Raw genomic sequence first — 12,992 nt, forward strand, 5'->3', positions numbered from 1 at the left:
ATGTATTATTATTGTTCTGCACAGGATGTTATTCTGCACCTTTGCAGAGTGTTATTCTACACAGTATTACTGTTCTGTGCAGGGCATTATTCTCTGCACCCTTACCTGCGCAGAGTGTTGCTGTTCTGAGCAGGGCGTTACTGGTCTGCACCCTTGCCCATGCGCAGAGTTATTGTTTTGCGCAGGGTGTTAGTGTTCAGATTCAGATTTTTATTGTAAAGTTGGTTTCCAGTGAGTGAGTCACCTCATTTTGTTAACACACAAAACAACAGAGGACAAGACAAAATGACGACAAGTGCCAAGGTTGCACAGGTTCCGCACCCTCACCTGCGCAGGGTGTATTGTTCTGCACCCTCTTGACTTCATCCTCCGCTGCTGAATCCTACGTAAGACGTGCATATGCTGCTGCTGCAAGACACCCAACCAAAGCTCATCCCACAGTAAGGTCACCCTGCGCAGTTCGCCCACCAGTTGCTGAACCTGTATGTACACACACACACACTGTCACAACAACATTTCACCTTTAAAAGAAATAAAATCTCATCAACTACTGTGTGTGCACATATTGATGTTCTACTGCTGATCTGGGTCCAGGTCATGGTGGCAGACCAAGCAGCTCAACCCACACTTCCCTATCCATGACCAAGTCCTCCAACTCTTTATGCAGGATCCCCAAGTGTTCACAAGCCAGCTGGGATATATAAACCCTCCAGTGTGTGTCCTGGATCATTCCTGGGGCCTCCTCCGGGGATCAGGGGTCATCCTCAACAGATGTTGGAAGCACTTTAGCTGGGTCTCTTGATGGGAAGACACCCAAAGGAGGAATCTCTTGAAGACCTCACTGTATGTGTGCATGTGTGTGCAGTATTCATGCATGTACAGAAAACACAGAGGAAAGAACGAACACACACACACACACACACACACACACACACACACACACACACACACACACACACACACACACACACAAACACAGGAGCCAGTAAGGACTAGCAGTCTGAAGGTTTCAGTTCCAAACAAGTCCAGGACGAACCTGCAGACTGCACACAGTTCTTAAGGCTTCTACACAAAGAACATGAACAGGTGAAGCAAACTGCCATGTCCCACCTGAAGCACCATGCTGGGATTGGCCAAAGACAGCTTGTCCACGATGTTGGTGTAACAGTCCTGCATCATGGCCTGGTCCTGACGAGAGCAGAAGGTTGTCAGTTCTTCTGAAGCTCGAGCTTGACTGTCGTTCTCCTCCTCCTCGTCCCCGCCCAGACTGTCTCCCTGCATGCTGCCCAAGAACGTGGGCAGAGCCGACGGCAGCTTGCTGCCTGTGAACATATTTAATTAAGGCTCAAACCACGGCAGGTTATTAACACAGAGAAAACCACATCGCTTAATGCTCAAACCACGGCAACTTATTAACACAGAGAAAACCACAGCCCTGAAGGGTCACCACGGCAACTTATTAACACAGAGAAAACCACAGCACTGAAGGGTCACCACGGCAACTTAACACAGAGAAAACCACAGCCCTGAAGGGTCACCACGGCAGGTTATTAACACAGAGAAAACCACAGCCCTGAAGGGTCACCACGGCAGGTTATTAACACAGAGAAAACCACAGCCCTGAAGGCTCACCACGGCAGGTTATTAACACAGAGAAAACCACATCGCTTAAGGCTCAAACCACGGCAACTTATTAACAAAGAGAAAACCACATCGCTTAAGGCTCAAACCACGGCAACTTATTAACAAAGACAAAACCACATCGCTTAAGGCTCAAACCACGGCAACTTATTAACAGAGAAAACCACATCGCTTAAGGGTCACCACGGCAACTTATTAACAGAGAAAACCACAGCACTGAAGGGTCACCACGGCAACTTATTAACACAGAGAAAACCACAGCCCTGAAGGGTCACCACGGCAGGTTATTAACACAGAGAAAACCACAGCCCTGAAGGGTCACCACGGCAGGTTATTAACACAGAGAAAACCACAGCCCTGAAGGGTCACCACGGCAACTTACTAACAGAGAACACCACAGCATTGAAGAGTCACCACGGCAACTTATTAACACAGAGAAAACCACATCACTGAAGGGTCACCACGGCAACTTATTAACACAAAGAAAATCACAGCCCTAAAGGGTCACCACGGCAACTTATTAACAGAGAAAATGACATCGCTGAAGGGTCACAACGGCAACTTATTAACACAAAGAAAATCACAGCCCTGAAGGGTCACCACGGCAACTTATTAACACAAAGAAAACCACAGCCCTGAAGGGTCACCACGGCAACTTACTAACAGAGAACACCACAGCATTGAAGAGTCACCAAGGCAACTTACTCACAGAGAACACCACAGATTGAAGAGTCACCAAGGCAACTTACTGACAGAGAAAATCACATCGCTGAAGGGTCACAATGGCAACTTACTAACACAGAGAAAACCACAGCACTGAAGGGTCACCACGGCAACTTATTAACACAAAGAAAATCACAGCCCTAAAGGGTCACCACGGCAACTTATTAACAGAGAAAATGACATCGCTGAAGGGTCACAACGGCAACTTATTAACACAAAGAAAACAACATCGCTGAACGGTCACCACGGCAACTTACCAACACAGAGAAACAACAGCGCTGAACGGTCACCAAGGCAACTTACCAACACAGAGAAAACCACAGCGCTGAAGGGTCACCACGGCAAGTTACTGACAGAGAAAACCACATCGCTGAACGGTCACCATGGCAACTTACAGTGGGGCCAAAAAGTATTTAGTCAGTCCCTGATTGTGCAAGTTCTCCTACTTAGAAAGATGAGAGAGGTCTGTAATTTTCATCATAGGTAGGTACACTTCAACTAAGAGACAAAAATAGAAAAAAAAAATCCAGGAAATCACATTGTAGGATTTTTAAAGAATTTATTTGTAAATTATGGTGGAAAATAAGTATTTGGTCAATAAGAAACAAGCAAGATTTGTGGCTCTCACAGACCTGTAACTTCTTCTTTAAGAAGCTCTTCTGCCTTCTACGTGTTACCTGTATTAATGGCACCTGTTGGAACTTATCTGTATAAATGACACCTGTCCACAGCCTCAAACAATCAGACTCCAAACTCAACCATGGCCAAGACCAAAGAGCTGTCGAAGGACAACAGGAAGAACATTGTAGATGTGCACCAGACTGGGAAGAGTGAATCTACAATAGTCAAGCAGGTTGGTGTGAATAAATCAACTGTGGGAACAACTAAGAAAATGGAAGACATAGAAGACCATTGATAATCTCCCTCGATCTGGGGCTCCATGCAAGATGTCATCCTGTGGAGTCAAAATGATCATGAGAACGATGAACAAAAATCCCAGAACTACACGGAGGGACCTGATGAAGGACCTGCAGAGAGCTAGGACCAAAGTAACAAAGGCTACACACAACGCAGAGAGGGACTCAAATCCTGCAGTGCCAGGCGTGTCTCCCTGCTAAAACAGTACGTGTCCAGGCCCATCTGAAGTTTACCAGAGAGCATATGGATGATCCAGAAGAGGACTGGAGAATATCATGTGGTCAGATGAAACCAAAATAGAACTTTTTAGTAAAAACTCAACTCGTCGTGTTTAGAGGAAGAAGAATGCTGAGTTGCATCCCAAGAACATCAAATCTACTGTGAAGCATGGGGGGTGGAAACAGCATGCTTTGGGGGCTGGTTTTCTGCAAAGGGGACAGGACGACTGATCTGTGTTATGGGAAGAATGAACTGGGCCATGTATCATGAGATTTTAAGACAAAACCTTCTTCCATCAGTGAGAGCATTGAAGATGCAATGTGGCTGGGTCTTCCAGCATGACAATGATCCCAAACACACCGCTCAGGCAACGAAGGAGTGGCTCTGTAAAAAGCATTTCAAGGTCCTGGAGTGGCCAATCCAGTCTCCAGACCTCAATCTCATAGAAAATTTGTGAGGCACTTGAAGGTCCGTGTTGCTCAGCGACAGCCCCAAAACATCACTGCTGTAGAGGAGATCTGCATGGAGGAATGGACCAAATACAGATACAGTGTGTGCAAACCTGGTGAAGACTTACAGGAAACATTTGACCTCTGTCATGGCCAACAAAGATTATGTTACAAAGTACTGAGTTGAACTTTTGTTACTGGCCAAATACTTATGTTCCACCATACTTTACAAATAAATTCTTTAAAAATGCTACAATGTGATTTCCTGAATGGTCACCACGGCAACTTATTAACACAGAGAAAACCACATCCCTGAACGGTCACCACAGCAACATAAGAAAAGACACCCCTGAAGGGTCACCACGGCAACTTAAGAAAACCACACAGGACTTTGCCTGTCCTGACCAGTCAGAAAGACATTATCTTCAACTCAAAATACCCGAGTCTGTGTGACCACACAAAGAGTCCTCTGACAGAAGAGACAAATACCTGCGGTCTGGGCGTCACCTCCCAGCGACAGGGAGCCCACGATGGCTGGATACAGGATGAGGTGTGGGGAGTCCTGAGCCACTCGACACAGCAAACTGCAAATGCTTTGTCGGATGTAAGCTTCTGGATGGTTGAGACGGGAGAAGAGCTGGGGGATTATCCCTGTGGATGACATATCAGACCTCAAACCTTGCCACACAAACTTCCTGTTTTACCAAGCTGGACTTCCTGTAGAACTGTATAAAACATGTAACATCCAGCAAACACAACAACAACAAATACAAACACACACTTTTTAGCTTTACAAGTTGGAAAGTAATTTGAGCAACAGACTAAACTTCTGTTTTATGTAAGATGAGATGAAGTGGGAGGAAACTGTAAGGCACACCCACCCTGAAAGGGTTTTGACTAGGGCTGGGTGAGGTCAAATTCCTTGGACAATCACCATTACTGCAGTAAAACATCCAGATGGGTGAAGAAGAAAGGGACAGAGCTCCGGCAGAGTATCCTGGCCACCTAAAACCAAAGACGATCCAGCAGAGTGTCCTGACCACCTAAAACCAAAGACGATCCAGCAGAGTGTCCTGACCACCTAAAACCAAAGACGATCCAGCAGAGTGTCATGACCACCTAAAACCAAAGACGATCCAGCAGAGGATCCTGGCCACCTAAAACAAAAGACAATCCAGGCCACCTAAAGCCAAAGATGATCCAGCAGAGGATCCTGGCCACCTAAAACCAAAGACAATCCAGGCCACCTAAATCCAAAGATGAGCCAGCAGAGGATCCTGGCCACCTAAATCCAAAGACAATCCAGGCCACCTAAATCCAAAGATGATCCAGCAGAGGATCCTGGCCACCTAAAACCAAAGACAATCCAGGCCACCTAAATCCAAAGATGAGCCAGCAGAGGATCCTGGACACCCAAAACCAAACAGCTAGGTAAGGAGGTGCCAGTCCATGAACAATTTTATAGACTAGTAGCAGAACCTTAAAATCTGATCTCACTGGGACAGGAAGCAAGTGAAGAGACACCAAAATGGGTGTAATGTGGTTGAATGTTTTGCTTCCTGTCAAAAGTCTGGCTGCAGCATTTTGAACCAATTGGAGAGCCCTAATGCTGGACTGCGGAAAACCAGAAAATAGAACTTTAGAAGTAGCCCAATCTAGAAGAGATGAACGCATGGATCAGGGTCTCAGCATCAGCCATAGACAGGATGGGATGAATCTTCACTATATTTTGCAAGTGGAAGAAAGCAGTCCTCGTAATATCTCTAATGGTGAGGTAAAAGGACAATGTAGGATCAAAATTACACCAAGGTTCCTCACTTTGTCAGTGTGATGTATGACACATGAGCCTAGGCTGAGTGTTAACTGGTCAAATTGATGCCGATGTCTCACTTCACTTCACTTTCACTTTATTTGTGTCCCCCATGGGGCAACCAGTTCTGCAGCCTGAGAATACATCAAAAGCACATGACACACAGAACACACACCAGTACCATTACCATGGTGCAGCATCACAAACAATTACAGTCCAAACATTAAAATACAGTCCATTAAAATGATTCCAGTTTTAACTCCTTCCTTGGCCTGCGTTCAGAGCAGCAATGGCTGCAGGAACAAAAGAGAACTTAAATCTGTTACCCTTCACAGAGGGAAACCTGAGCCATGAGCCAGAAGGTAAATATTGAAAATCACTAAAAAGAGGGTGAGCAGAGTTCGACAGTATACTCAATGCTTTCCTCTTTACTTGTCTGTGGTATAGGTCAGACAACGTACTCTGTGGTCCTCCCAGTACCTTTCCACAGGCCTTCACTATTTTAACCAGTGAATTTTTAGCCTTAAGACTGAGAGTCCCATACCAGCACAACATAGAAAAGGTTAAAACAGACTCAATACAAGATTTGTAAAAAAGAATCATAATAGTCTTATCCACTTGAAAATAAGACAATTTACGAAGACAGAACAAATATTGTTGACCCTTTTACACAACATGTCAGTATTAACATTAAAGTTTAGCTTGTGATCAATTATAGTCTCCAGATACTTATAAGTTTCCACAGACTCCACCTGCTGGCCCTTAATGAAGGTAGACTGAGCTGGTGTGAGATGTCGTCAGATGTCCACAGACATATCTTTAGTTTTAGCCACGTTTAATTGTAAATATGACTTATCACACCACTTTACGAAATCTTCCACCACCGGGCCATGATTATTCTCATGATTATGTAAGAGACTAACAATGACAGTATCGTCTGCAAATTTCAAAATAAAATGATTTTCGTGATGGCTTTGACAATCATTAGTGTATAATATGTACAGAAGTGGCGAAAGGACACAGCCCTGAGGAGATCCTGTTGAGGACAAAAGGGTGTCTGACATGCACCCATTTACTCTGACTCTGATCGGTCTGTTAAAAAAATCTAAAATCCAACCAACAATATTAAAATCTACAGAAAAATTATTCACAAGTTTGTCAATTAAGATGTGAGGTTGGATAGTATTAAAAGCAGATGAAAAGTCAAGAAATAAGTTTGGCATGTGCTTTGTTGCCCTCAAGGTGTTTAAAAACAAGATTTAAAAGTGTGGCAGTAGCATCCTCCACTCCACAGCCAGCCCTATAGGCAAACTGGAAGGGATCTAGTAATGACTCTACATGTGAAAGCAATTCATGTTTCATAAGTCTTTCAAATGCCTTCATAACAAGAGATGTTGGGGCTACCGGTCTAAAGTCATTTAAATCTTTGGGATGCTTGTTTTTAGCCACAGGTATTATTATGCTCTGTTTCCAATTCTTTGGACCCTTTTGTGAGCAAGCGACAGTTTAAAAAATATAAAAGAAAATAGGGCCTAGTTAGTCCGCACAAGAAGACAGCAAACGACCACAATATTATCGGGTCCTGGACTTTTTTTAACTTTAGTACGTTTAAAGAAGCTGATCAAGGAACGTTCATCAAAAGGTGGAGAACCAGGACAGCGTAAATCATTTTTTAGTTTAAATAATTTATCACTAAAATTTAGTGTATCAAATCTACTATAAAACTGATTAAAATCCTGGGCGAGTTGTTTGTCCGATTTAGCCCCAGCCAGGATGACTTTAGATTTTTTACTATTTTTCCCTAGAATGGTATTTAGGCCATCCCAAGCAGAGTCTAACTTATTTTGGGTAAATTGTTTCTCGATCCTGGCTGTGTAGTTGTATTTTGCTCTCCTAATTTCACATTTGATCTCCCTTTTTAATCTGTTTAACTCTGGGAGATCTCCCTCACGGAATGCCTTTTTTCTTTTGTTGAATAGGACTTTCAGTGCTCTTGAGACCCAAGGTTTAGCGTTTGGGTAGATTTTAACCGTCTTTTTGGGAATCACAAATTCTTCACAAAAAGTAACATAACTGCTGACAACATCAGTCAGTTCATCAATATCAGTAGACGATTCCTTAAATATTTCCCAGTCCGTGCAATCATAGCAACCTTGCAGATGCACAACAGAGTCCTGGACCAAGAACCATCATTTCAGTCTGATCAGAGTTTAAAAGTAGGAAGTTACTAGACATCCAGCTTCTCACTGATGCAAGACAATCTTCTATGGATTTTATGTGGATGAGATTACCAGCAGTTATCGGCATGTATAACTGAGTATCAGCAGCATAGCAGTGAAAGGTAATCCCAAAACGCCACAATATGTGCCCAAGGGGTGCTATATAAAGGGAGAAAAGCAGGGGGCCTAAGACGGACCCCTGTGGAACCCCAAATTTCATGTCACTAAGGTTAGAGGTAGTGTTACTGTACAAAACAGTGAGAATGACTGGTCAAGTATGACGTCAGCCATGCAAGGGCACTCCCAGTAATCCCAAAATGATTTTCCAGTCTATCAAGTAGAATATGATGATCCACTGTATCAAATGCAGCACTGAGATCTAACAGCACCAGAACCGTAGTGGTGTCTGAATCCATTGTAAGCAGAAGATCATTCACCACTTTAGTGAGAGCCGTCTGTGTGGAATGATATTTTGTAAAAGCAGACTGCAGTGGCTCAAAGAGATTATTCTCAGTAAGATAGTCCACGAGCTGCAGTGAAACCACTTTTTACAAAATTTTAGAGTAAAATGATAGATTTGATGTCGGCCGATAGTTTTTCAATACACAAGGGTCAAGATTAGGTTTCTTAATTAATGGTTTAATCACTGCAGATTTGAAACATTTAGGAACAGATCCAGAAGTTAAAGAATGATTAATAATTTCCAGCACAGTCGGCCCAAGAGTGGACCACAGGTCCTTAAACAGTTTTGTTGGTATAGGACCAAATAAACAGGTTGTACTTTTTGTTGACGAGTTTCATCAGTATGTCTAGTGAGATACTATCAAATTCAGTAAATCTAGGTAACATGCACCTGTTTTCTTTGAGTCTTTCTTAAGTGCACTTCTCAGTATAAATACATGTGTTACTACTACTGTATTTTTTAAGTCATCAGTCTTGGTTTGTGTTGGTGGTGGGTATAGAGTTCTACCTACCCCTCCAGGGTGCTGTCGGGGTGGAGGCGAGGCCGAGCTCCAGACCTTCTCGGAGTTCACTGGCGTGTTTCACCAGGAGACGGAGGAGACGCAGAGTTGCCATGACAATCACATCATCATTGCTCTGCTTGCTGTTCTGACAAGCCAGGAGCAGTTTTGGGTCATCCTCATCGATCTGGACCTGGAACAAAAGACAAAGACATCAGGCGGACTCCAGCTCCCGGAGATCAAGTCCTCTGGAACTCAGCCGGATGACAGTGATATCTGACGTCAGCTGTCTGACATCATATCACTGATGGCTGCATCATTTGTTTGGAATTAAGTCACTCATGTCCCTGTGTGGACGTGTTGGACAGGTTTTGCTGGACTTTGATGCATCAGTGAAGTCAGGACCTGATGTTCACTGACGGAACATCAGGTCCATGCAATCCTGTCCTCTTCTTTGCAGGATAAACTTTGCTGTTGTAGTTTCTTGATGTTCCACAATGAAGCAACAAAAACTGAAACACCAAACACGTCTCGTTCTCCCAAATGTTTCTGTCACCACATGATGTCACTGACTTTTTGGGGACCCATGAATCACACCCTGCAGAGGGTCACCGACACATTCAGAGACATCCTGCAAATACCGAGGTAGAATAGGTTCCAGTTCCTCTTGCTTGCCTCTACTGGTGGTTGGCTCTCACTGCGGTATTGTATCACTTCCTGTTCCGGAGCACAGCGGTGTTTTTCTGTATCTGTTAGCTGTTTAATCTGCGCAGTTAGATTGATCTAGTTATCTAGATTACAATTTGTTTCCCAGTGTAATCTTTACGTGCCTTAACTAAAGCACTCCTTCTGCTGAATCACCTATAAATTATTTACACATTATTCACTTTGCGTGTTTTTAGGAATCCGCTAGGTTAGCGTAGCTACTAGCTCTTAGCCGATTTAGCATGGCGGCTTCTCCTGTCTCTCCCGCACTTTTCTGCTCTGGGTGTGAAATGTTTAGTTATTCCTCGGCCTCCTTTAGCAGTAACGGTACTTGTAATAAGTGTAGCTTATTCGTAGCTTTGGAGGCCAGGCTGGGCGAATTGGAGACTCAGCTCCGCACCGTGGAAAATTCTACAGCTAGCCAGGCCCCTGTAGTCGGTGCGGACCAAGGTAGCTTAGCCGCCGTTAGTTCCCCCTTGGCAGATCCCGAGCAGCCGGGAAAGCAGGCCGACTGGGTGACTGTGAGGAGGAAGCGTAGCCCTAAACAGAAGCCCCATGTACACCGCCAACCCGTTCACATCTCTAACCGTTTTCCCCACTCGACGACACACCCGCCGAGGATCAAACTCTGGTTATTGGCGACTCTGTTTTGAGAAATGTGAAGTTAGCGACACCAGCAAACATAGTCAATTGTCTTCCGGGGGCCAGAGCAGGCGACACTGAAGGAAATTTGAAACTGCTGGCTAAGGCTAAGCGTAAATTTGGTAAGATTGTAATTCACGTCGGCAGTAATGACACCCGGTTACGCCAATCGGAGGTCACTAAAATTAACATTAAATCGGTGTGTAACTTTGCAAAAACAATGTCGGACTCTGTAGTTTTCTCTGGGCCCCTCCCCAATCGGACCGGGAGTGACATGTTCAGCCGCATGTTCTCCTTGAATTGCTGCTGTCTGAGTGGTGTCCAAAAAATGAGGTGGGCTTCATAGATAATTGGCAAAGCTTCTGGGGAAAACCTGGTCTTGTTAGGAGAGACGGCATCCATCCCACTTTGGATGGAGCAGCTCTCATTTCTAGAAATCTGGCCAATTTTCTTAAATCCTCCAAACCGTGACTATCCAGGGTTGGGACCAGGAAGCAGAGTTGTAGTCTTACACACCTCTCTGCAGCTTCTCTCCCCCTGCCATCCCCTCATTACCCCATCCCCGTAGAGACGGTGCCTGCTCCCAGACCACCAATAACCAGCAAAAATCTATTTAAGCATAAAAATTCAAAAAGAAAAAATAATATAGCACCTTCAACTGCACCACAGACTAAAACAGTTAAATGTGGCCTATTAAACATTAGGTCTCTCTCTTCTAAGTCCCTGTTGGTAAATGATATAATAATTGATCAACATATTGATTTATTCTGCCTAACAGAAACCTGGTTACAGCAGGATGAATATGTTAGTTTAAATGAGTCAACACCCCCGAGTCACACTAACTGTCAGAATGCTCGTAGCACGGGCCGGGGCGGAGGATTAGCAGCAATCTTCCATTCCAGCTTATTAATTAATCAAAAACCCAGACAGAGCTTTAATTCATTTGAAAGCTTGTCTCTTAGTCTTGTCCATCCAAATTGGAAGTCCCAAAAACCAGTTTTATTTGTTATTATCCATCGTCCACCTGGTCATTACTGTGAGTTTCTCTGTGAATTTTCAGACCTTTTGTCTGACTTAGTGCTTAGCTCAGATAAGATAATTATAGTGGGCGATTTTAACATCCACACAGATGCTGAGAATGACAGCCTCAACACTGCATTTAATCTATTATTAGACTCTATTGGCTTTGCTCAAAAAGTAAATGAGTCCACCCACCACTTTAATCATATCTTAGATCTTGTTCTGACTTATGGTATGGAAATAGAAGACTTAACAGTATTCCCTGAAAACTCCCTTCTGTCTGATCATTTTTTAATAACATTTACATTTACTCTGATGGACTACCCAGCAGTGGGGAATAAGTTTCATTACACTAGAAGTCTTTCAGAAAGCGCTGTAACTAGGTTTAAGGATATGATTCCTTCTTTATGTTCTCTAATGCCATATACCAACACAGTGCAGAGTAGCTACCTAAACTCTGTAAGGGAGATAGAGTATCTCGTCAATAGTTTTACATCCTCATTGAAGACAACTTTGGATGCTGTAGCTCCTCTGAAAGAGAGAGCTTTAAATCAGAAGTGTCTGACTCCGTGGTATAACTCACAAACTCGTAGCTTAAAGCAGATAACCCGTAAGTTGGAGGGGAAATGGCGTCTCACTAATTTAGAAGATCTTCACTTAGCCTGGAAAAAGAGTCTGTTGCTCTATAAAAAGCCCTCCGTAAAGCTAGGACATCTTTCTACTCATCACTAATTGAAGAAAATAAGAACAACCCCAGGTTTCTTTTCAGCACTGTAGCCAGGCTGACAGAGTCAGAGCTCTATTGACCTGAGTATTCCATTAACTTTAACTAGTAATGACTTCATGACTTTCTTTGCTAACAAAATTTTAACTATTAGAGAAAAAATTACTCATAACCATCCCAAAGACATATCGTTATCTTTGGCTGCTTTCAGTGATGCCGGTATTTGGTTAGACTCTTTCTCTCCGATTGTTCTGTCTGAGTTATTTTCATTAGTTACTTCATCCAAACCATCAACATGTTTATTAGACCCCATTCCTACCAGGCTGCTCAAGGAAGCCCTACCATTATTTAATGCTTCGATCTTAAATATGATCAATCTATCTTTGTTAGTTGGCTATGTACCACAGGCTTTTAAGGTGGCAGTAATTAAACCATTACTTAAAAAGCCATCACTTGACCCAGCTATCTTAGCTAATTATAGGCCAATCTCTAACCTTCCTTTTCTCTCAAAAATTCTTGAAAGGGTAGTTGTAAAACAGCTAACTGATCATCTGCAGAGGAATGGTCTATTTGAAGAGTTTCAGTCAGGTTTTAGAATTCATCATAGTACAGAAACAGCATTAGTGAAGGTTACAAATGATCTTCTTATGGCCTTGGACAGTGGACTCATCTCTGTGCTTGTTCTGTTAGACCTCAGTGCTGCTTTTGATACTGTTGACCATAAAATTTTATTACAGAGATTAGAGCATGCCATAGGTATTAAAGGCACTGCGCTGCGGTGGTTTGAATCATATTTGTCTAATAGATTACAATTTGTTCATGTAAATGGGGAATCTTCTTCACAGACTAAAGTTAATTATGGAGTTCCACAAGGTTCTGTGCTAGGACCAATTTTATTCACTTTATACATGCTTCCCTTAGGCAGTATTATTAGACGGTATTGCTTAAATTTTCACTGTT

At 43.3% G+C, this 12,992-nt stretch overlaps 1 protein-coding gene across 1 annotated transcript in view; it reads right to left on the reverse strand.

Moving 5' to 3' along the window:
- Positions 1–12,992, reverse strand: part of LOC117528787 (serine/threonine-protein kinase SMG1-like) — a gene marked incomplete at its 5' end in the record, with an annotated part of 213,177 nt that overhangs the window by 178,176 nt on the left and 22,009 nt on the right. Inside the window, 6 exon segments of the mRNA XM_034191411.1 lie at positions 106–120; positions 342–372; positions 375–480; positions 1,111–1,322; positions 4,440–4,601; positions 8,954–9,134. Of these exon segments, the coding sequence (XP_034047302.1) occupies positions 106–120; positions 342–372; positions 375–480; positions 1,111–1,322; positions 4,440–4,601; positions 8,954–9,134 (707 nt within the window).

The sequence above is a fragment of the Thalassophryne amazonica genome, chromosome 16, assembly GCF_902500255.1.
Source record: "Thalassophryne amazonica chromosome 16, fThaAma1.1, whole genome shotgun sequence".
In the NCBI taxonomy this organism is placed as follows: Eukaryota; Metazoa; Chordata; class Actinopteri; order Batrachoidiformes; family Batrachoididae; genus Thalassophryne; species Thalassophryne amazonica.